Genomic DNA, 25,673 nt, shown 5'->3' with positions numbered 1-25,673 from the left:
GGATGGATGGATGGATAGATGAATAGTTGGGTTAATAAATATGTGCATAGATGGATGGATGAGCTTGTGTTTATCTCTTTCTCTTTCAGATCTGTGTGATTTGAGGAGCAGCTCAGAATGGACTGAAGCTTTAGATGAAGCCACAAATGAAGCCGTGAAAAGTCCCCTTCCACTGGAGGTCTTCAAGGTGTGTGTCTGTGTTTTGGGAAAGTTACAGCAATGTTTTACAACAAGCTCTTGATAACTCACAAGTGATGTTTTATTAACAAATTTCGGGAGGAGCACATGCAGATAATTAACACGGCCAATTCATCATCAGTAATCATACCATCTATCCAACCAGCACGAGAGAGAACCCCTATAAATAATCAAAGCAGTCTTACCTTCATCATCTCTTGTCATTCAGCTCGCTCCTTTGCCATTATATCACAGACCCAAGTTTTCCCCATCCAAACAACAAGACCTATACTTGAGATTTTCAGATCCTCTACAGCAAATCCGCCGGCCCCAGGATCACTCCTTCTCCGCCAGTCATCGCGCCGAGCCCCAGGCTCCATCGCGGCCGCTGCTCTGCTCGACCAACCACGTGATTTCCCCGACGCCGAGGCTTAACCTTGCCTCATCTGCCGAAACTTCCAACTTCCCTGGCATCCTTGTATCATTTAGTCGCGTCAACAATTCCTCCAATCCGAAAGCAGATAGTATAGCCTGAGGCAAACGCTCATTCATTTTGAAGCACCGTTCTTGCGGAGGGTAAACAAAGCGGATCTGTACGATCTATTCGTCACCCTGCAAATCAGCCAAACTCACTCCTAAATCCACTCCAGCCGCCAAGGCGGCCAATAGATCGAGCAAGCCCCAAACTTGCCTCGCTCGACACCGCCATTGTCCCGCATAAGACCCGGCTCTCCGCACAGAGCAGGCCTTCACAGCAGCAGGCCTTCAACGAGCCTGGGCCGCGCCCCAGTTCTCACCGCAGCAAGCCTCACTCGCTTCCCGCTATGGCTCAGCCTTTCACTGAGGCTCTTCCGGCCGCAGCGCTGTATGCAGCTGGGCCTCTAACTTTTGTTTCTGCTTGTGGCGCAGGCCACCAGTGTTGCCAAATATTTTTCAGGTAAAAATCGCTGAAGTCAGATCATATGTTGCTAAAAGTTGTTAAATGACGTCGTGACATCATCGGATGTTAATGTCATTATGTAATCATGACGTAAGTGCCAGTGTTAATTTTGGCAGGCATTTTTGATTTAGTCTTAGTCTTTATCTTGAGACGAAAATGCTTAATAGTCTTAGTCACATTTTAGTCATTTGAGTCTTTCATAGTTTTAGTCTAGTTTTAGTCGAAGAAAAGTCATTGCATTTTCGTCAACTTTTAGTCATTACTTTTAGTCAAACTGCAGTTACCAACATTTATTTTGGTAGCTATTTTATATGTAGTATTCAAACAAAAATGGTCATTAATACTTCTCTCTTTAGACCAAATCAATTAAGCTTAGTAATGAGAAATTTGAATCAAGGATTGAATTTGGAAAAACTGGAAAAAAAAATCATTTTTTGGTAGAGATATAAATTAAACTCATTTTCAGATACAGTAGGTTTACTTAACAAGTATACATTTATTTAACATCTTTTGTTGTTTAACATTTATGACACAGATAATTAGGAATGCTGTCCATTTAAGATGGAAGGTATGTATGTAATAGCCTACTGACATACATTCAGTTTTCACCCACCTGTTTAAGCTCACTTAAACCATAACGGACTGTATTTCCGTGAGATACTCTACATGAGAGACATTTGGACTGCTGTGTGTGTATTTGAGCACTGAGAACTGATCGCGCGCTGTATGAGAACTGAAGAAGTGGAGCGCGTGCGAGAGAGAGCACTTCTATCGTGTCGTATTCGTCAACGAAATTAACACTGGTAAATGCTTAGAATACAAACTGAAATTACTCAAACTTTCCGTATATTTCACCAGCATTTTACCTGTATTTAATTTAGTCATTACATTTTGATAAATGGATAGATAAGTCAGAAAAGATTAATTTTTGTTTTGTGGTTAAGATCAACAGTGGTTAAGAAAGTTTCACTGTTGATCACAGTGGACGAACAGTTAATGAATAGCAATCATAAGTACAAACTAAAAAATTAAGACGTTTCATAAATAAGCAATTATTGAACAAGTGCAACCTGCAACTTAATTTATATATGAAGTCCGTACTGCTAGGCACCTCTCTCAAAGTGTCTAACGTTGCCAGCCGATGTACCGCTTAGTTGGCTAGCAGTTTCAATACTTTCTTCCTTTTGTGTGGTTAAAAGAAAAACTCATGCCTTTTATCATTTTATCACTTTTTAAAGGTTGCCAAATAAATATTTAAAATAGCAACATTTGTTGCTAGTTGCTTTGAAGAAACAAGTTGCTAGGGTAGTCTGAGAAATTGCTAAATCTAGCAACAAAATTGCTAATTTGGCAACACTGCAGGCTACTCTGACATTTCCCACCAAAGTCACAAACCACTCCCCTTTTTCTGCAGCCTACAGCTACAGCATCAGAAGCAAGCATGTGGCTGCCTCTTCTTGCCCTCACATCTCAGACTTTCCTTCTACTTCCCATAACCCCTTTCCTTTTCAGCGGCCTCCAGCTCCCGTAGCGGACACTAGCACGAGGCCGCCTCTGGTAGCAGTGCAGGCTGCACAGGCTCTACAGTTTTTTCCCCGAATGTCACAAACCCCCGTGGCAGCTGAAGCAAGCGCTTGCAACACAGGCCCTCACATATCTTTTCCTCCTGTTACTTATAACCTTTTTTCCTTTTCAGTTGCCTCTAGCTCCCATAGCAGACGCTAGCGTGAGGTTGCCTCTGCTAGCAGTGCAGACTACACAGGCTCTGCAGGATGTCACAAACCCCCACTGCCTTCCCATGACCTACAGCAGCTGAAGCAAGCGTGAGGCTGCCTCCGCTAGTGGTGCAGACTCATCCACAGACTTTTCCTTTCCCCACTCCCAACCCCTTCCCTACCCATGGCCCGTAGCCCCACCGTCCAAATCTAGTGTGAGGGTGCCTCCGCTTGAAGCACAGACCCTCACATCTCAGACTTTTCCTGCCACTACTAATAACCCCTTTTCCTTTGACCTTCAGCTTCCATAGCAGATGTTAGCATGAGCACACCTCCGCTAGCGGCACAGACCTATCCACAGCCCTTGCCTATATTGCCTGACCTACTTTCATTGATGACTCTGAAATGCCCCGCCACACGGCTCTGGTTCCAAAAACACACCTCAAGTCTGTTCTACTGCCATCCAGCATCCCATTACTCCAGCCACTCCTTCAGCATAGGCGTAGCTACCACAGCTGCTCAAAAAGGCCTCTCCCAGCCTCAGATCCAGGAACTCGGCCGCCGGATGTCAGAGGTCTTCAAGACCTACATTTGGTCAGACCGCTGTCATATCAAAGCAGCTCAACGAACCCTCATCAGCCGACTCCTTTAACGCCAGTCCATCCCTGTTTACTTGATCTTCAGACCCACCATAGCCACCACTTTTAACATCACCAAATCCACCCATAGCGGCTTATCTCCACATCAACCATCCCAGCAGCTCTCCACTCCCACAGAAGCCTTATCTGTTTTTCCCACTGCTGCAGCAGTGACTGTTCCCGCAGAAGCTCTATCTGTATTTCCCCACTGCCGCAGCAGTGTCAGCTCCCGCAGGAGCGTTTTCTGTATTCCTCCACTGCCGCAGCAGTGTCTGCTCCCGCAGGAGCCCTATCTGTATTTCCCCACTGCTGCAGCAGTGACTGCTCCCGCAGGAGTTCTATCTGTATTTCCCAACTGCCGCAGTAGTGTCTGCTTCCGCAGGAGCCTTTATCTCTCTCGTTCCCACCGCCACAGTGGTGTCTGCTCCAGCAGGAGCCAAAACTCTCTTCTCTAAGGCCATAGCAGTACCGTTACTCCAAGCGATGTCCAGCACCCCACCAGCCTTAAGCTTTGCAAGTTTTGGGGGGTTATCTACGCCCCTCTCTGGCTGCTGTCCTGCGCTAATTGCGTCTTTTGGGGGGAGCACTTTAAATGCCGAGCTCGGACCCCTCTCCCCAGACAGGGGGAGTACCCCGGGCTCGGGAGTAATCTCCCCGGACAGCATGCCAAATACACATAACCTTTACTCAGTTTATTATATGTAAGTGTGAACTCGTGAACTGATATCTGTATGTGTGTATTTCAGGATCACGCTGACCTGAGCACACACTCGTTCAGAGCAGGAATGAAGCTTGAAATGGTGTCACCGAAGGAACCCTTCCACATCTGCCCTGTGTCTGTAACTAAAGTACGCTTTTTCACACACACACACACACACACACACACACACACACACACACTCTCACACGCACACACACACACACACACTAGATGAAGGGTTATTATGCTAGAGGTTATAATTACTAGCCACCTACCTTGACATCAGTCTCTCTCTGTCTCACACGTCTCTCTATTCTGCAGGTCTATAATGAATACTACTTTCAGATCACAGTTGATAACCTCACAGCTGAAGCCACGCCCACTCGTGTGGTGTGTCACGCTGACTCCCCGGGCATCCTGTCAGTGCAGTGGTGTCTGAAGAATGGTGTTGGACTGGAGAGGCCACAAGGTGGGTGTGACAGTGTTAATGGGATTTAATTATATTCATATTCAGTTAAAAGGATAGTTCACCCAAAAATGAAAATTTGATGTTTATCTGCTTACCCCAAGGGCATCCAAGATGTAGGTGACTTTGTTTCTTCAGTAGAACACAAACAAAGATTTTTAACTCAAACCGTTGCAGTCTGTCAGACATATAATGCCAGTCAATCAGCACCAAATCTTTGAGAGTAAAAAAAACAAACATGCACAGACAAATCCAAATTTAACCCTGCGGCTCGTGACAATACATTGATGTCCTAAGACATGAAACGATCGGTTGGTTCAAGAAACTGAACAGTATTTATATAATTTTTTATCTCTGATACACCACAATGTCCAACTGTCCTGAGCTCATACACACAACAGCCGGGGTGTCTTCTTCTTCTTCTTGCTTTACGGCGGATCGCAGACTTATAAGTGCATTATCATCACCTATCTCTCAAATGGACCATTGACACTCTATCTACAATCTCAATTAGGAGTGTAATTTATACAAGTTGGCATTTATATTGCGATGCATTGTTTCTAACATATTTGCATGGGTAAAAAACAATTTTTTTATATATATTTACTAATGGATGCGCTATACTTTTATTATTTAGAAAGTGACTAATTATTTGTGACTGATATCTCCACTCTAAACTGTGTCTCAAGCACGTTCTCTTATCACCACTGCGGCGTGAATATGACGAATCGCAACACCACAGAGACCCGAGGAAAAACTGGGATTAAAGTCCAAAACCTGACTTGAAATAACCTAACAAATCAATCGGGGTTAAAGCGGTTCCATAGACGACAAATTAAATTCTCTGTGGGGCGCTCTAAAAAACAATCTCGCTAATTTGTGCATGCTTACAGAGCCCTGCATTTCGGCCCGGGCCCTGACTTTTTTACATCCCTAGGGCTGGGCTTCTGGCAAATTTTCACATCATAGTTCAGACGCGGGCCGAGACTTGAGCCTGTTTTCAGGCTTCTCCTTATTTTTATATTTTATAAATCCATCAGTTAGTGATGCTTAGTCCGTGCCACCGTGACGGAGCGGCTCGACGGTGTTTAGTGTCCCGCAGCAGCAGCGAGTGCCGTCAGCGCAGCTGAAGAGTTCTGCGTTCAAATACATGCAATAAAGCTTGCCGTAAAGCCCCGACAAAAGTAATTACCATGAATGTGTCCGGCGGAAACAGTATGGAGATATTTGAATTATTTACTAATAAACTAGTGTTTTCTGTGTCAGTGTCGCAAAGATGAAGATGATGGTCCTGACGTCTCCTCAGACGCGCCTTTAGAGAGAAGTGCATCTTCACTGATTATGATTATAATGAAAGAGTTTTTGTTTTCTATTTGATTTATTTCGTCAAGTAGTAATTTAAAGCTTTCTGTAGATATATTTATCATGTCTCTGAGGCATGTATTCGCTGACTTTCGGTTCATTTTTGTGAAGCGCTCCTGTTCAAGACGAGACGGCAGAAATTTTACACATTTTTACACAGTTTAAACATTGTTATATGCTTGAACTGTTTTAGTATATCTATAGATTTAATTTTAGGCGTGATGATTCGAGAAGGCTAAATTGATCAAACATGCTATGATTAGCCTGCCGTTCTGCCACTGGCCGCTTGGTCATTATTTTAAGAAAGAAAAAACTTGTTTAACGACAAAAAATGCTCCAAACGTTTTTCTAAATTACCTTAAAAAAAAAACGAAACAAAATATAATCACTATTGCATACAAAACTTAACTATTTTAATAGCTGAATCATGAGCCGTTTTGTTAAAAGGGGAAAAAAAAGACAGGCTCGGGTCGGACTCGGGCCAGTAATTCTGATAAGCAGTCGGACACGGGCCGGGCTAGGGCCTGAGCATCTCGGGCCATGGCCGGGCTAGGGCCTAAATTTGAGGCCCGTTCAGAGCTCTACACGCTTATTCTTAAGCAGACCTTAATGTTGATCATGGATCAAACCATGGCAAACGGCGAATATATATGTGCTGTTTGATGCATTTGAGACGTTTTGTTTTCCTCAGTGCATAACTGACATGTCACAAGTATATTTTTAATCTGTAAATGTTAGAAAGTCATGCAAACCTATCTATTTTACTGAGTGGGCGAGGCACGCGAAAGCAACGACCGCTGCTGCACGCATGCACGCTAAACAGACTGAGCGCAATTATTCTGAGTAAAATATAGATTTTGCTAAAATATTTGCTGTTGGACATTAAACGTGTCTTTTGTGGAATTTTAAACCTACATATAAGTGTATTTTCATGATAGCAGTGACTGTAAAGGGACTATTGTAAATCAAATGTAAGCTAGAACAGTACTAATTAGGCTACTAAGCTCAAATGAGTTAATGTGTGTTTCTTATAGCAGTTAAAATATATTCATTTTCTTTATTATTTATTTAAATTTTTAATTCAACTATTTTAACTGTTAATTTAGTTATTTTAATGCTTTAAAGAGCAAATTTAGATTGCAATGTAATATAAAAGGTACAGCTTTTATTAAACCAGAGAGAAAGGCTGCATGACAAGAAACTGTAAAAGAAAAAAAAGGCAAATAACAGTATGTGAGACAGTGGTAATATCATTGTGTTCCTATTGGTCAGTGTTAGAGGAGCTCAGTTTAGCCTGAGAGTTGGCCTGCTTTAGACCGGGTTAGTTTCCCAGCATAAGTTGCCACAGTGACTAAGCTTGATCTAGGCCTATGTTAAATTTGCTTTACGGAACCAAATCACTTGGCAATGAGTCAGACTAAATTAAATAAGCCTGGCTTATTTGGTAAACTTGTTTTATGAAACAGGCCTCAAGGCATTAAAAGTGATTATATTTTCTTCATTGCATTATATTGCATCGAATCGCATTGTGTTAACATTAATAATAACACCAATAACAAATAATATTTTTTAAAACAGTTGTCAAAAACTAATTAAGGTTGATGTTAGATATTTGTATATTCAGATCAGTGTGATTTATTGACAGGAAGGTATTGTATTGACAAAGTACTTGCATTTCTGCAGCAGAGAAAGAAAGAAAGAAAGAAAGAAAGAAAGAAAGAAAGAAAGAAAGAAAGAAAGAAAGAAAGAAAGAAAAATAAACAAACAAATAAATAAATATGAATTATAATATTAATATAATTCATATAATATAATACAAATCTAATGACAGATGACCTATTTTTATATTTATACTATTTCTATATAACATCAATACTACTACTACTGCTACTAATAATAATCAAAATATATAAAAAAATAGACATAAAAGGAACATGAAAATAGAGTACAAATGATGTACTGCCGTGCAAAGGCAAAAGACCGTAACTTCAATTTTGGTCGAAAATGAGTTATTGATATTTTTGGGACATTCAAGACATCCTTTATCATGTGCATAAGTATCTTGAGTCAATTTCGTTGTTTTTCTGATAAAATAATGGGTTGTCTTAACTGTAACTTCGAAAAGCCCCAGAGAAACCAAGGCAGAACCCCGTATAACACCAGTTACTACTCTTTCACTTTGTTTGGAATGCTAAAAATTAGTTATGGTGTTCTGCTTTTGTTTAGCCGCGCGTCAATATGAAGTTACGGTGCCGGCTTGGAGTAATACGGTGTTCTGCCTTTGTTTTACTGACCAATAAATTCTGCCGCGTTTTAATTAGGGTGTAACTTGTATACTTTCATACATCTGGTCTGTTACTGAAGCACTTTATTAGACAAACAAATTAGATAGATCTACCAAACAGCTCCATATAACAAAGCACTGTAAAGACTAGAAACCTTGGCAGCAATACATAATCGTGAATAACCTTTAAATATTTTTTCCCCTTTTTGTAATGCAATCAAACTATATTTGATCATATGTCTCTCTCTGTTTCTCTCACTCACTTTGCCTCTCTTATCTCTCTATCTCATTTGTTTTTTCTCAATGTCTCGTTCTCTGTCAGGTTTTGAGTCACAGGACTTCGACTGGGCGGACTATCTGAAACACACTGGTGCTGAAGCTGCTCCAGATGTGTGTTTCCCAAATGTAAGGCACTTTCTCTCGATGTTTCCCCCCCAGAGCTGCCTCGTCTTCAGATGACCATGTGTGTGGTTTGATGGTGTCTGAATGAGGCTTTGGGGATTTCTTTGTTTGATGACAGCGTGCCAAATGCATAATGCTTTTGGTTTCCCCATTGCGATGTTGGTCACATTGATTGTTTGTTCAAAGATTGTTCAAAGATTGTTTTTTGTTTTTTAGAGAAATACCCCTCCCCTCTTGTGTTTCCCGTTTCTCGTAAAGTTCAAAGTTGACTATGAACAACATAGTCAGGAACTATAAATTTTGTTGATTTCCTAGCAAGGGATGCACTTCCTAAAATATATGTTTATATAGTTATATATGTAAGTAATATATAAGTTGTTTTTGGTTAAACAGTATAATATACAAATAAATACATAAATAAAAAAGGACAATATGTACCTTTATTATTGAAAAAAAGGGAGAACCTGATATTTCTTTTTTCATGTGTCAAATAGACATGAACAAGTTCTTTGAAAAACATCTATGACCTTTAAAACATGTCTACTCTCCATGCTCTATGTTAACTATGGTTTCAATAATAATAAACATACATTTGCATAAAGCATCCATATTTGTCCATGCCCATGTTGATTAGAGTATTAAAAACTTGAAAAGTATTAATTTAAGGTACATTTAGAACAAATAAAAAGGTGCGATTATGTTGTGATTAATCACGAGTTAACTCATGACAATCATGCGGTTAATCTCGATTAAAAAAGTATATTTTATTATTAGTATATTTTATTATTAAAATATTATTAAAGAATATACTTAGTTTGTATTAAGCTGACAGTATGTCTTCTGTCTACCTTATATTACCATTAGATACATAAATCAAAAGAAATATTTGTAATTACTTAAAAATATATATATATATTATGAGCATATATATGGTCACAAAACAGCGTTATGAGAGTGTGTGTGTGTGTGTGTGTGTATGTAATTATTATTATTAATTATATATATTTATGTGTGTGTGTGTGTGTGTGTGTGTGTGTGTGTGTATATATATATATATATATATATATATATATATATATATATATGTGTGTGTGTATGTATGTATGGTAACACTTTACAATAAGGTTCATTAGTTAACATTAGTTAACAATATTAGTAAACATGAACTAAGAATAAACAATACTTCTACAGCATTTATTAATCTTAGTTAATGTCAATTTCAGCATTTACTAATGCATTATTAAAATCACAAGTTGTGTTTGTTAACATTAGTTAATGCACTGTGAACCAACATGAATAAACAATGAACATCTGTATTTTCATGAACTAACATTAACAAAGATTAATAAATAGTGTAATAAATGCACTGTTCATTGTTTGTTCATGTTAGTTAATACATTAACTAATGTTAACAAATGACACCTTATTGTAAAGTGCTACCATATATATGTGTTTATATATCACACATAGTCTCAGACTCACTGCTGTGATTGTGCGCAAGGGATCTGAAACTAAATAATAGCTTTTAATCTTTTATATCTGCCTTATGTTCAACTGTCCCAGTACTTCTGCTCGCATCAATGAGTGGGATGAACTCTAAAAGTGCTGTTCTTTTTATTTGGTAAAACATATGTGTTAAATCGGCTAATAATAAAATGTGACATTCTGTAGTTTTAGCTCATATTCATCTTTTAATAATATTTGCAAATGTCTTGACTCCACAGCCAACAGAGCAATTTTGTCTTTACTGTTCCAATACTTATGGAGGGCACTGTATATTAGTTAATGCAAATTCATTTTAACGGCACACATTAATGCGAGATTAACGTAGCGCACATTTTCTGTTTGACCCATGGCCTAGCCTGTAGTAGGAGAAATGGAGATACACAGTGTTGCCAAATTAGCGACTTTGCAGACTCCTTTAGCGACCCCCCCCCCTCCCCCCTTCAAAAAAGGGTTTGCCCAAACCTTATTTAGTTTCAGAGACTCACTGGTACTGTCGCGTGAGCGCGAGGTCTTGCCGTCCCTGCACGTGCACACACCCCCTTTCTTTCTCTCTCTGTGCGTCTGCATTGTTCAGCGAGCGGTGGAGAGGAGCAGCGCTTTCAGTTAAACACAGATATTATGTTGCTTCTCTAATTTTATATGCAAATATAGCTGAAATCACAGCAAAGCTATTGTCATTATCTTATGTGTATTTACTTTTATCAGACCACGTCTCGATTATCAGGAGTTTTGTGCAGATTAACATCTTGGAAAGGAGAGCTGGTTATGTAGCCAAGTCTTAATGGGTCGCGTTTCAGTCACTATTTCATATTCATCCCATTGTCTGACAATACAAACAGTAAAATATACCAATGAAAACAGTTTTATTGAGAATTTAGCTGTATCAAAATACAGTATGTGGGCACAGAGAGGCAAACAAATCTAATAATAAATAATAAATGTAAATGTTGCATGTTGCATGTTCAGAAGAAGTGAGCTGCCCTGTCTGCAAAAATGTAAACAGGTTTGTGTAAGTACTGTAAGTTGCTCAGTGCAAAGAAAGAGAAGTGATGTGAACTTGATATTTCTTTTTTCATGTGTCTAACAGACATGAACAAGTTCTTTGAAAAACATCTATGACCTTTAAAACATGTCTACTCTCCATGCTCTATGTTAACTATGGTTTCAATAATAATAAACATACATTTGCATAAAGCATCCATATTTGTCCATGCCCATGTTGATTAGAGTATTAAAAACTTGAAAAGTATTAATTTAAGGTACATTTAGAACAAATAAAAAGGTGCGATTAAGTTGTGATTAGTCACGAGTTAACTCATGACAATCATGCGGTTAATCTCGATTAAAAAAAATTAATCAATTGACAGCCCTAGTATATATATATATAATCAAAATAAGAGGGATCATGCAAATTGCATGTTATGTAGTACTGTCCTGAATAATCTTTATACATAAAAATATACATTTTCTAGGGGTGGAACGATACATGTATTCGTACCGAACCGTCAGGGTACGGACATCTGAAGAACCGCCAGCAGAAGAATAGCGAATGCCATGAGTTGCGCGCTTGAAAACAAAACCCCCAGACAGTGACCATGTGCTGATTCTGACTACGTTTCTCATATAGACTGACAAAGGAGTATACTTTAAAGGCTTGTGCACTCAACTGTTTGCGAAATGGAGCTTTTGTGCTCGTGTATCCTACCTCTCTTATTCGGCACAAATCCAAATATTCCATAATATTTCTATATTTGCGATATAACGTATCTGAATGCTAAACTATTATTTATTATGTAAATTATAGGCTTTGTACAGTCATGTTCCAATGGTGACACAGAGGCGCGCTCGCTGATGTTTGGTTCACTGTATTTTATTTTGATATAGTACCAACTGCGCTGTCAAGTTAGAAATGCTGTAACTGATGTGTTTTGTGTGTGTGTGTGTGTGTGTGTGTGTGTGTGTGTGTGTGTGCGTGCGCGCGCGCTCCAGCGCGATCACTTCAACTGTTTCCTTTTAACAGCAGAATCAACTTTAAACACTTATTAATAATGCATCACTGTATAAAGGTCTGCTTTTATTTGTGTACAGTCACAATGAAAACAAAACAGATATTATATATATAACAATGTAATAAAATTTAGTATTTTCACATCTAGGTGGAAAAAAATTTAATTTGTACTACTGGCTGTTCGAGCATAGTAGATTTTTTTTTTTTTCTGTTGTACCAAAATCGTATCGAACCGTGACCCCCGAACCGAAGTACTAGAACTGTGACATCTGTGTACCATTCCACCCCTAATATTTTCATAAAATCAACATATTTTGTCTGAGACTTTCTGCGGACCCCCTATCTCTGACATGTAAACTAAGGTTAATGACATTAATGTTTTGCATCATAAATGTTACTAGACACTCACAGCTGAAACACTGTATTGACTAATCAGCATCCAGCACTGGAATTTTAAAGCCCATCAAATTCCACTAATTATGTTGGAATTCGAGACAAAAGCTGTGACTTGTTGTTTATTTTGCACCAATTATCGGATGTAATTGGTGATAAGTTTTATAAATCTGTTTGCCATTATTTCGGAGGATTCATTAAAACTTTTGTGTAAAAAAAGCTATTATCCTTGACTATGTATCTGCCTCATTATCCAGTTTGTTTGTACTTATTGTGATATGCATACAGTAGTTTCATGTAATTGGACACATGGCGCTTCTCCACTGATCTATTTTTCTGCATTGTGTGTGATCAGGCGTCTCAGAGCAGGGGCTTCTGTAAGGATATGTGGCTTGAAGCCGTGAATCCACTCAAACCTTCCGAACTCTGTGTCACTCGCATCACTCAGGTCAAAGGTCGGCTTCTCTGGCTCAGACTGGAAGGTAAGAATAAATAGAGCACATACTGTATGTTGACCATCTTTGCATATTATTTAATAGAAATCTCTTGAGGCCATGGTCTTGCAGTGAATACCAAAAGATACGACACACTGACATGTTGTTGACACGGTTTTCACCTCTGTTCTCTATCTTTGTTTTTAGGTCTGACTAAGCCACAACCAGATTGCATAGTGGATGTTGAGAGTATGAATATCTTCCCTGTGGGCTGGTGTGAAGCTAACGGCTATCCGCTAACACATTTACTAAAGACAGTTTGTGAGTGTCAAGTATTGATGGTTTCTTATATGTCTGTGACTACAACATATGCTTTCAATCTGACTTTATAAAAAGGAACATATTTAAATGCTGCAACAAATTTGGCTTTTTTTAGCCATGTTTGCGTGAAAATCAGTTTCGGTTGCTAAAATGAAAATGTTAAAAAGGAATAATTCTGTTATTTATTTTAAAATGTTGATATTTTTAAAATAGATATTTAAATAGATTAATATTTAATTTAATGAAATATATATTTAGTTATTTATTCATACATGAAAATGATTTACTATGTTGCCACAGCTAGATGACCTAGTAACAGCCAGTTAGAAAGTATTTCAGGGTTCCAACAATCATGAAAAAAGAGTGAATATCATATATATATTACATTTGCAAAGTGTGTTTAAAAAAACAACAACAAAAAAGGATTTTAACATTAAGCTGCAGCATAACACAATGTGAAAAAATGGGGCTGAACAGTATATTTTCTAAATCTACTGTATATTCTTTGTACACTGTAAGAAAAAAATATCTGTAGAAAATCAGAAAACATTCCTTTAACCCTAAAACAAAACACAATGCAATGGGAAATTCGAAATACAAAAAAAAATAATGAAAAAATCAATATAGAAAATTCCTTCATATTAACGCACTACTTTTGCAGATTTTCTTTGACTACATTCATGCACCAAAATGTTTAATTGTTTATACATTGCTATTCGGAAATGCAATTTATATATGGATTATTGCTCAGGTTATCGGACTACCCCTCTTCTCAAGCCCTCTGGATATCATTCGCCGATCAAAGACCCACACTTGCCCTAGGATTACTCTGCGTCTTTCCCTTGCCATACTTGTTTGCCGATGTTTTGACCCTGCCTGTGTTTATGACCACGTCTCTAAATAAAAGCCTTGCAAATCGATCCACACGTCTCACGTCTCGTCGGCTCCGTAACACTTACTCTGCTCTTTCAAAGCAAACCAAACAAGATTTTTCATAATTTCATGGCATTTTCAGAGAACAAAGAAAAATACTTTCCAGAGAAATTTCACTATTTTCCACAGCGAATCATTTTTTGTATGGTATTTCAGGTTTGCCTCAGAAGAAGATTGCCGTTGTTCAGCCTGAGAAACAGTGAGTAGATATGGACATTTTAACCATGAGCCCTTCTGTTTATTTAGCTAGAAAGTGTGGGATTTTTTATCTAAATCTCATCTATTTCTTATGAAAATATATGTTGATTCTGTATTTTTTATGTTTGATCATTTCTGTAGTTATGAATAGGATGGCAATACCATGATTTAGATTGAGTGATTGTTTTTAGGTTGGCCCCCTCACAGCCTCCTGATGCCCCTCTTAACCTGTGCTCATCCATGGATACAGGTTTACTAAATATTCTACCAATAATATCATTTTAATTCATGTCATGTAACCATTGTCAACACAATTGGATGTTGTGCTAATATTGCTAATCTACTGTATGTGTTATCTAGGTTTGGTGAATGGAAAATACTGTTGTTCTCAGCTGTTCATCAACCACCGCTGTTTCTCTGGTCCGTATCTCAACAAAGGCCGAATCGCTGAGTTACCAAAGACTCTTGGGCCCGGAAAGTGTGCTGTAGTCCTCAAAGAGGTACAATCCTCTCTGACTTGTTGCAAATAAAATGAAGAATTTTAGATTTTTTAAATGTATAGAATAAAGAAAAGTGTAGATGCTGAATGTGGGTGTGATACATTATCTAATTACAATTCTGCATTAACATGAGGTAATTAAAGTTAAGCATGCACAATTACAGAGGTAAAATAATAGTTGCCCACTAGCTGTAGTGCACATGCACATGTGTTTGTGTGTAGGTGTGTTTGAATGTTTGTTGATATTTATGTAGCATGATTCATTAAACGAACATTGTGATGTGTTCACTGTGATGGTATTTTCTCACAGATTCTGACAATGTTAATAAACTCAGCGTATAAACCTGGCCGTGTGCTCAGAGAGCTGCAGATGGTGGAAGACCCACAGTGGAACTGTCAGGAGGAAACCCTGAAAGCCAAGTACACACACATTCATGTTTACTTATTTATCTACTGTAAATGACAATATATCATAGACATTGATTAGATTTATATAACGCAGATTAGAATTTAGACAGACTAAACTTATCCATAAAATAATGTATTTGTAGAATTAAAAAGATTTATAAATATATTGTTAAAACAACGACATCAAATAGAGGTTTTGTCAGATTTAGCTAACTTCTTATGACATAAAACAAATTAGATTGATGTAATTGTGCACTTGTATGTGGAAATATAATTTTTCAACAATTAAAATTTTTTTTTTGTTACTTTTTTTTTAACAATTCATTATTTTTGTTGATTCAATTGAACTCACTCAACTATAATAGATGACTGTTTTGGGGTAAAATTGTGTGGTTGGAGCAATATAATAATAATAATAATAATAATAATAATTCATGAAAGTGACAGTGAAGTGTGGCCAAGTATGGTGACCCATACTCTGAATTTGTGCTCTGCATTTAACCCAAGTGCACACACACAGCAGTGAACACACACACACACCGTGAACACGTACTATTATTATTATTATTATTATTATTAACTTTTATAAATAAGATTGATAATTGTATTCAGTATTTTTACTATAACAATTAATATCAGTGAAAAGAAAGTTAAATAATCAAACTTTTATTTAAAAAAATGTACTTTTGAATGGAATCCCATTTCTGACATGGTAAAAAACACTATTGCAACTTTTTGTCTCACAATTCTGACTTTTCTTCTCAAAATATAAGTTTGTATCTCGCAATTCTGACAAACTTTCTGTACTTTTGTTTGATGACTTTCCAATACTATTGAGTCTGTGTGTGATTCTAAAAGCAAAAATATTACTGATGAATTAGCCAACATTCAAGTGCATTGATAAAGAACAGAGAGCTGTCCTTCATTTGCATAATGTGATTTTAAGCCAGCTGATTAGCATAGTCATGTGTATGTGAGTCTAATATCTAAAATGCTTCATTTTCATAATGTTTTTGATGGTGGAAACACATTTGCTTGTTTATAGATATAAAGGGAAAAGCTATCGGTCCACCATGAGGATCGTCCGAACAGCGGATCAAGTGTCAGAGTTTTGTCGTCGAGTATGCGAGAGACTTCAGTGTTGTCCAAATCTTTTTGGTCCAACAATCGTGTCCGACAAGTGCCCTGAAAACTGCTTCAGTCAGACCAAGACCAAATACAGTGAGTGTTTTATTCCTCTATGGCGATGAAATGTGATGTTTGCTCTAACTTGGTATTTAAATGACATGTTTCACAAGAGCAAGGTATTATTTTCTCCAGAAACACACACAGATACACAAAAACTCGCACGTACACAAAAACACAAAAACTCGAACTCTTGCTAACTGTCAATAATTGTGTGTGTTCATTTATGTCTGATGTAGCATATTACAAGAGGAAAGTTGGACGCCCAAGTTTAGGGGAGAATGCACAGGATGGTGACATGACCAAACCAGCACGACGCCGAAAGAAACGCAAAGCCATCTTTGTCCAGAAGAAACGGCGCACTTCCATTGTGGGATACAACACCACAGAGTCACCTCAGGTCTGCCAAACCAAAAACACACACTCAGAAATATACACTTGCATCTCACTTGTAACTCCTGAGAGTAAGCAAATGTAAGCGCATATAAAAGTACATATGTTTCCAACGATAAATATTTTGTCTGTGCACACTAAACATAAATAGATAAACATAAACGACAAAATCACAACCAACCACAACATGTTTAATTAAATATGCAAAGCAGGTACTTTGACCAGTTATGTTTTGTGTGGGTGGAGTGCACTGCAAAAGTCACTTATTTTAAAAAATTGTTTAAATCAGTCTTTTTTTCCACAGTAAATATTTAAGCATTCTTAAAACAAGAAAAATGAATGCTTTACTAGAAGCCTTTATATACAATGCATTTTTAATCTGTGATTTTAATAATTGTAATCAAAGCTATAAAACATTATAATACCCATCACATTGTTACTGTTACGGAGCCGATGAGACGAGAAGCGGGCGGATCCATTTGCAAGGCTTTTATTCAGGGACGTGGTCACAAAACAAGCAAGGTTCATGCAATGGAAAAAAGGTACAAAACGGGCAAGACAAAGAGTAATCCTAGGGCAAGCGTGGGTCTACGATCGGCGAACAATATCCAAGGCAGAGAGATAATTCAGGTACACGAGCAATAGTCAAGGTGCAAACAGAGTCCGAACGGCAAGGCAAAGGGTTAATCCAGGAAACACGGGCAAGCATCAAAACACTAGTAAAACAGACAAGGCAAGACTATGACAACTAAGTGGGCTCCGTAGAGTAGCTATCGCTAGGAGAGTGATATACGCTAGACAATACTCTGCCATCTGACTTAGGGAGTCCATGGTTTAAGTAAGGCGTATGATGGGAATCAGCTGTGTGATTAGTGCAATCAGCTGTCAGTGCAATGGATGATGGGAGCTGTAGTCCGGGGGTGACGTGCAACAGTTAGTGTAGTGCAAGAGTCAATGTGGTGAGCGAGTGACCTCTGGTGATGAGTGAACTGAAGTTTATAGACTGGATTCGTGACAGTTACACAGAACATATAATGCATTAATGCATGCATGACAACCAAGTTCAGATGTAACAAGGAATCTGCAAATATAATGCATTTTAAGTTTGGTTAAAATTATTTATGAAAATATATAATGCATTATGAATACCTTTATAATGCATTATACATAAAGGCCTAAAATAAAGTGATGTAGTGATGCACAAATTTGCGTGAAAAAACTGTGTGGGGAAGAAACTGATGTGAAATTTCCAATTGTGTATTCAAATTATATTTGTGGCCAAGAAATTTAGCCAAGCAATGGTAAATGTGACCACACCTTAAGATCTAGTGTAAGACTGTTCCTGTTTCTTCACAGGATAGCGATTATTACTATGATGATGATGATGAGGAAGAAGATTTTGAGGAGTGGGGCAGTGAAGTGAGTTCCAGCTCAGTGCGTGAGGAGGCCTCTGCCTACTCCCTCAAGGACGTCCCAAGGAGAGGAAGACCACCGCGCCGTGCTGCTCTTCAGCGCAGTTCGACACATCCAGGGCCAGAAACCCCAGACAGATCCTCTCCCAGAAGAACCACACGCTCGGTTTCTTACAGCCAGAACCAGACGACCAAAAACACACACACAAAGGTAAAACGTCTGCATAGACCTTTTGTGTGAATTATTTCCTAAATGTAATAACTTTTATTTTTAATGTATGCCTAGAGTCAATTGTTCTATTAAGATGAACCGTGCTTGTGTGCAAATGTAGACTGAGAGTTTTGAAGAGGAAGATCGTCTGGTGTTAGAGACGAATCCACTGCAATGGAGCGTCTCTGATGTGGTTGACTTTATCACGTCCACAGACTGTGCCTCTCTAGCAAAGATATTCCAAGAGCAGGTACACTACACTAACTTATCATTTGCCTACTTCATATCAAGTTGTCAAGAAAACGTTTACAATAAGAAATATTATAAAAGATTGGGATTGTTTATTTTAAATGTTATTTTAATGGTTGAAAATGATTGAAAGATGTAATATTGCAGACTCCTCTAATATACTAAATATCATTTGTTCAGTCTTTTATTTTATTTCTGTAATTTAAATATAGTCAAAGATGATGATTTTTATTTTTTGTGTAATTGTATTATTTTCATAAATTAATATTCAAATATTGAAGGATATATATATATATATATATATATATATATATATATATATATATATATATATATATATATATATTAGTCAATATTTTTTCAAAGATTGATTGTTACTGTTTTAAAATAATGCAGACTTCAATTAAACATTTTTCAAATTTCATTTTATTTTCATCATTTGAAATTGTCAAAGATGGATTATAGTTATGCTATTTATTATTTGCATAATGTATGTATAAATGTATGTGTGTGTCTGCATTTTCAATTTTATATATATATATAAAAAAATTTTAAATGCGCTCACACACATGTAATGCTGTCAAATGATTAATCGCATTCAAAATAACATTTTTGGTTTACATCATGTGTGTGTACTGTGTATATTTATTAGTTATATATAAATACATGCAGTATTTTGTATTTTGAAAATATTTACATGTATTTATATATAATTTATATTATATATAAATATATTTAATATATAAACAACATTTTTCTTAAATGTATACATGCATGTGTGTATTTATATACACTGTACACACACATTATGTAAACAAACCCTTTTATTTAATTGCTTGACAGCACTAATATATGTATATATGTGTGTATATGTGTGTGTGTGTGTGTATATATATATATATATATATATATATATATATATATATATATATATATATATATATCACTGATTCTTGAAATAAGGGACAAAACATGTCCCCCATCAAAATGTTACAATTTGCCTTAAAAAACAATAAATTGTTTAATTTAAAAAGGCTTTAAAAGTTGGATATGAAAGACTTGTGTATGTTTAGACCCTTAGTTTTGTATATATTTATATTATTTAATAGTAATTTGATAAAATACCGGCACTGTACTATGAAAGCCCATGCAAATGAACTCGTCCTCTGTAGAGGTCACAGTATCAAACTGCAAAGAAAAAGGGTTTTAAAATGCCCAAAATGCACAAATATGAATATGAGGTTAATTGGATGGCTTAATAAAATATCACAAAATACTTAAAGTGAACATTGAATTATTTTATACATTAACAACAGCCTTTCAAAATCTGTCATCAATTCATGTCAACTCCGTCAGATATTTTTCAAATTTGAAATAAATCAGGCATATTTTGGTCAGCTTTAACCCTGAGGACCCCCTTTGACTTCTTTCTGTTGATGGATGCAGCAGTCCAACACATGGTCTCGTATGTTTTAAATTTTTTTAAATATTCAGCAAACAAGTTGAAATCACTGTGGTCACAGCTTTTATGTGTCAACACTGTCTTCAAAGTAGGGATGGTTTTAATCAAGAATTTTGAAATAAAAGTTGGTATTTTGGTTTAGTTTAGTGGCAGCTGGCAACTGAGGAAAATCAAAATGGCTACCATCTATTAGACATGATTAAGTTGAAAAAACATGTTGTTTTGTCAACTCCGTCAGACGTCAACTCCGTGAGATATTTTGTCTGACGGTGTTGACCTGTAAGCTGACGGAGTGGAAAAGTGCTCCAAAATACTCATATAATCTCACATAGTAATGTACAACAACTACATAACATGATAATATGATCTAAGTATACATGTTGATTGACTTAAAATATCTTAATATATTTAAAATATATTAAGATATTTAAAATATCTTAATATATTTTATCTGTACTGTAGGCAGACATGGCTAGACCAAAACTGTCAGTGGAGGAGCAAAGAAAAAGAAACAGAGAGTACCAGAGAAAAATGAGAGAAAGAATTAACAGTGACCCAGAAAGCAGAAGAGACCAGTTAGAAAATGAGAGACAGAGATGGAAGGACAGGGTCCAAAACAAAACAGTAAAACAAATAGGAGAATTAGGACCAAGAGCAAAGAGGCACCGCAGAAAGTATTGGAGGAAAGCAAAGAAAAGGTCCAGAGCTATGCAGAATAGACGGTGGTGGTGATGGCGCGGTGGATAAGACACATGCCTTTGGTGTGAGAGACCCGGGTTCGAATCCACTGTGAGACACCAATGTGTCCCTGAGCAAGACACTTAACCCCTAGTTGCTCCAGAGGCGTGCGACCTCTGACATATATAGCAATTGTAAGTCGCTTTGGATAAAAGCGTCAGCTAAATGAATAAATGTAAATGTAAATGTAGACTGCTAAATTAAATAGACACCCCACCAGAAAGTCCTCTGGACCAGTCACATAAAAACTCTTTTTTTCCTCTTCACTGAAGCCTTTTCAATCACGCAGTGAAACTACACGTCCATTGGTTCGTGCAGTGCGATAAAAACAAACCAGTGGCACGGTGGCGGCGATGAGCAAGCCTATGGCTATGCAGCCCGCCAAAATGGGGGTGCTTCTGGCTATATAAGCGGCCGCTTCACCGCCGCAACTCAGATTTCTTCGAAAGAAGCGACTGAGGCGTGCAGCTCATAGCACAGCCAGGAATGCAGTACTTGTTCCCATATCTCAGGGAACTGAGGTTACATTAGTAAACGAGTATGTTCCCTGTCGATATTTCACTCGTACTGCGTCGTAAGACGCTGTATGGGAACCAATACAATCCCGCCGTGCTATGATGGGGAACGACTCAAACATGACTCCCATGGGAGGGCCCAGGGGAGTTAAAATTACACCAAGCACAGGCTGAGCCACCGGGTCAACCATGGCCTGGGTGTCGTCCCGAAGTAGACACTTAGTGCCCATAATATGGATCTTCCAAGAGAAGGAGGGCCTTGAGCAGAAATGGTCAAGGAATCCCAGAGATAGCTTATCTAGCCGGAACGGCGAATTTTAAGCAGAAAGGACCCTGGCCTGCAAGGCGGGGGACGTCCAGGTTGTAAATCCTCATAAATGTGGACGGCGAGGACCAGCCGGCCGCCTCACAAATTTCTGAAATGGACACCCCGCTGGACCATGCCCAGGAAGAGGCGATGCCTCTGGTGGAATGGGCTCTGACTCCAATGGGGCACTGCAAGCCCATGGAGGAGTATGCTAGGGTGATAGCATCCACTATCCACCTGGAGATACTTTGCTTCATAACAGGGTGACCTTTAGCGCGGTTACCGAAGCTGACAAAAAGCTGTTCTGATCTCCTGAACGAGGCAGAACGCTCGATGTATACCCTTAGGGCCCTGACGGGGCAGAGCAGGAACAATTCCTGGTCATCCATCGAGGGGGGGAAGCGCGGAAAGCGCTATGACCTGGGCTCTGAACGAAGTGGAGAGCACCTTTGGTACATAACCCAGCCTTGGTTTCAGGACGACCTTGGAGTTGTTAGGCCCGAATTCCAGGCAAGCAGGGTTGACAGAAAAGGCCTGTAAGTCTCCTACCCGCTTAACCGATGCCAGTGCCAACAGCAGGGCGGTTTTAAACGAGAGCGATCTCAGGCTCGCAGATTGCAGTGGTTAAAACGGGGGGCCTCTCAAGGCCCTCAGCACGGTTGGTAAGTCCCAAAGTGGAACTGTACAAGGGCGAGGAGGGTTCAACCTCCTGGCGCCTCGTATAAATTGGACCACCACACCAGCAGCCCCTGCAGAAACGAGAGAACCACTGGAACCTCAGAGGTGACTGGATCCAAATCACGGTCTTGTCACCAAGCCGAGAAAACAGACCATTTCAGAGCATAGAGGCGTCTAGCAGACGGGGCTCTAGCTTCTGCCAAAGTGCTTAAGACACGCTCTGGGAGGACAAAAGGCTCCCGTTGAGCGGCCACACATGCAGGGCCCATAACTCGGGCCATGGATACCACAGCATGCTGTTCGCTTGAGAGAGGAGGTCCCGTCTCAAGGGAATGGGCCACGGGGCTGCTTCCAGCAGCTGGAAAAGTTCTGACACCCACGGCTAGTTCCTCCAGAAGGGGGCTATTAGGAGAAGCCTGTGCCGTTGTTCCCTGACTTGTCTGAGTACCTGAGGTAGCAGAGCGATTGGAGGGAACGCGTAGAGCGGAAGACTGGGCATCCGTGCTCCTCATAAAATAGATTGGGCAGTGAGAGTTGTCTTCGGAGGCAAAGAGATAACTGATCGTACTAGAACGTGGTGTCCCCTTATGTCCCGCAGGAAGAATTGACAGGCACGGCACACTGCTAGCATTTCTAGGTAGTTGATGTGCAGACCCGCTTCCTCCTCAGACCAAAGACCGAAGGTCGGTTTGCCCTCGCACAGCGCTCCCCAACCCTTGTTGGAAGCGTCTGTCGTGACAACTTTCCTTCTGTGCGCCGTGTCTAAGATCACACCTCGCTTCAGCCAGAAAGGGTCCCTCCAACAGCTCAGGGCTGATACACAGGCCCGAGTCACCGCTATGCGATGGCGACCGTGACGCCAAGCTGAAAATGGAACCCTCTGCTTCAGCCAGAATTGTATGGGACGCATGTGAAGCAGACCCAAACGAAGCACTGGCGAAGCCGCTGCCATAAGGCCCAGCATTCTCTGGAAAGCCTTGAGCGAGTGGACGGTCCCTTCCTTGAAGGAGACCGCATGGCGCTGAATAGTCATGGCTCGTTCCGCTGAGACAGTTGCTGTCATCTGCACCGAGTCTATCCGTCCCGAACAGGCTGTTGGCTGAAACTGGAGCATCGAGGAAGGGGACCTTATCCGCCTCCTTCATCTCTGTCAGCGTGAGCCACAGATGACGTTCCAATGCTACAATGCTGGACATAGACCGCCCAATGTGATTTTCATGTGTGCCTTAAAGATCCTGTCACCAGGTACTCTTTGTCTGAAGTTTGATACCCTTTCCCTTGATACTCTCTCCCTTTTCCATGTTAAAACTAGGTAAATATCTTTGTTCAGTTTAATTCTCGATTAGTTTGTCAACACCGTCAATTGTGTGTCAACACCGTTAGTTATGCGTCAACACCGTAAGATGGAGGTTTTTCATTTTTATAAAAAAATTTATGTTTCATTTGTTCAATTGAGTGTGTTCATGCATTTAAACACCAACTTATCTACATTTATCAGTGTCTTGTGTGCACAAAACCATTGATTGTATATATTAAAAATGAAAAAAATTGTAAACTAAATGACGGTAATTTAAAATGGCTAATTCCAAAACAATATTAAATAATATTAAAAGTGTATACAATGCAATTTATCACTTAACCTTGCTAAGGCACACCATTTCTACACACTTAAAGACTTTACAGTGTTGTTGAATTGATCAAACACACAAAAAAAAACATTTTCATGTGTCAGACGGAGTTGACAAAAGTCAAGTTACTAAGTGAGTAAATGTAATTTTTTTTAAAAAGTGGTTAAATAAAAAACCTGTTCCTTTTCATGGTATGATAGATGAGACCCGTGTTTATGAAGATATCCAATTCAAATGAATGTAGTATGGATTTTTTGTTTGTCACTTTTCAAAAGTACTTTTGTCCCTTATCTCAAGAAACAGTGATATATATATATAAAACAAAGGTATTTTCTGAATTCAAGCCTGGCTATATTTAAATATTGCAAAGATTTATTTTTTATTATTTTATAATTTTCATAATTTAAGTAAAAAAAAAAAGATCAGCATTTTTTTTTATATATATTTCTGGCTATATTAAAAGGCTAATCAGTGTGCAGTCAGTATGACATCTGTGACAGAGCACATCTAGAATACATTGCTTTTTATTGAAATAAAAATTTACCCTTTTTACTTTGTTTTTACTAGTGTTCTTTGTCTAATGCAGCTTAGAAATCATACAAATTTCAAATGCACACAGAATCACACATTTGCTATCAGGGTGTGCAAAACTGAAGAAACAAGAACAAGCAAAACCGGTAAAAAATCTAATATGTATGCTAACCCATATATCTTTTTTCCTTCTCAAGGACATTGATGGACAGGCCTTGTTGCTGCTGACCCTTCCTACAGTCCAAGAATGTATGGACCTAAAGCTCGGCCCTGCCATCAAACTCTGTCATCAGATCGAGCGAGTCAAAGTGGCCTTCTACTCCCAGTTCTCTAACTAAGCTAACCTTCTTGGCGGACGTAAATCAGCAGACACCTATATTGTACTCAGGGGATGTAAAGAGTCATTCCATCCGTCAGGAAACCTCAGGTTGCCTCATACCGAATGGATTTTTTCAATATGAGATTTAGTCATGGAATATGACAATTTCTGCTTTCCCTGCTAAAGAAAACGGCTGAAGGTTACTGGTTTGAGCTGGTCTACCTGGTCTCCCAGCCTAGTCAAACTGGCGTTTAGACCAGCTGATCAAGTACCAAAAACCTCTTTAAAGCCATCAAAATAGCTTAAACAACCATCCACTCTTAAAAATAAAGGTTCCAAAAGAGGTTTTTCACAGTGATGCCATAGATGAACCATTTTTGGTTCCCCAAAGAACCTTTCAGTGAACAGATCTTTTCTCAGTGTGAAGAACCTTTTTTCCACTATTAAGAACCTTTTGTGGAATGGAAAGATTCCAAGGATGTTAAAGGCTCTTCAAGGAACCACTGATGCCAATAAATGACCTTTATTTTTTTAAGAGTGCCATTTTTTTCAGCAGTGTGGTGAAGACAAACCAAACAATCTAGGGGAAGTTTAGGTTTGGTTGGAGTTCCAGAAATTTCAAAAGAACGACTCTAATATGAAGACAGCCTCCATGGGAATA

At 38.6% G+C, this 25,673-nt stretch overlaps 1 protein-coding gene across 1 annotated transcript in view; it reads left to right on the top strand.

The window, feature by feature from the left end:
- Positions 1-25,279, top strand: part of LOC306861286 (scm-like with four MBT domains protein 2) — a 52,857-nt gene extending 27,578 nt beyond the window's left edge. Inside the window, exons 7-21 of the mRNA XM_079403476.1 lie at positions 90-187; positions 4,217-4,318; positions 4,492-4,639; positions 8,605-8,687; positions 12,947-13,073; positions 13,233-13,346; positions 14,436-14,478; positions 14,669-14,727; positions 14,838-14,977; positions 15,287-15,396; positions 16,430-16,605; positions 16,809-16,969; positions 18,319-18,585; positions 18,707-18,835; positions 24,891-25,279. Coding sequence (XP_079259602.1) covers positions 90-187; positions 4,217-4,318; positions 4,492-4,639; positions 8,605-8,687; positions 12,947-13,073; positions 13,233-13,346; positions 14,436-14,478; positions 14,669-14,727; positions 14,838-14,977; positions 15,287-15,396; positions 16,430-16,605; positions 16,809-16,969; positions 18,319-18,585; positions 18,707-18,835; positions 24,891-25,031 — 1,898 coding nt within the window. The 3' untranslated portion in view covers positions 25,032-25,279. The remainder of the gene's footprint in view (positions 1-89; positions 188-4,216; positions 4,319-4,491; positions 4,640-8,604; positions 8,688-12,946; positions 13,074-13,232; positions 13,347-14,435; positions 14,479-14,668; positions 14,728-14,837; positions 14,978-15,286; positions 15,397-16,429; positions 16,606-16,808; positions 16,970-18,318; positions 18,586-18,706; positions 18,836-24,890) is intronic.
- Positions 25,280-25,673: the final 394 nt, after the last annotated feature.

Source organism: Barbus barbus (assembly GCF_936440315.1).
Source record: "Barbus barbus genome assembly, chromosome: 42".
Taxonomy (NCBI): Eukaryota; Metazoa; Chordata; class Actinopteri; order Cypriniformes; family Cyprinidae; genus Barbus; species Barbus barbus.
Note: the sequence above shows the minus strand (reverse complement) of the source record. Positions and strands in the feature narration are given on the sequence as shown.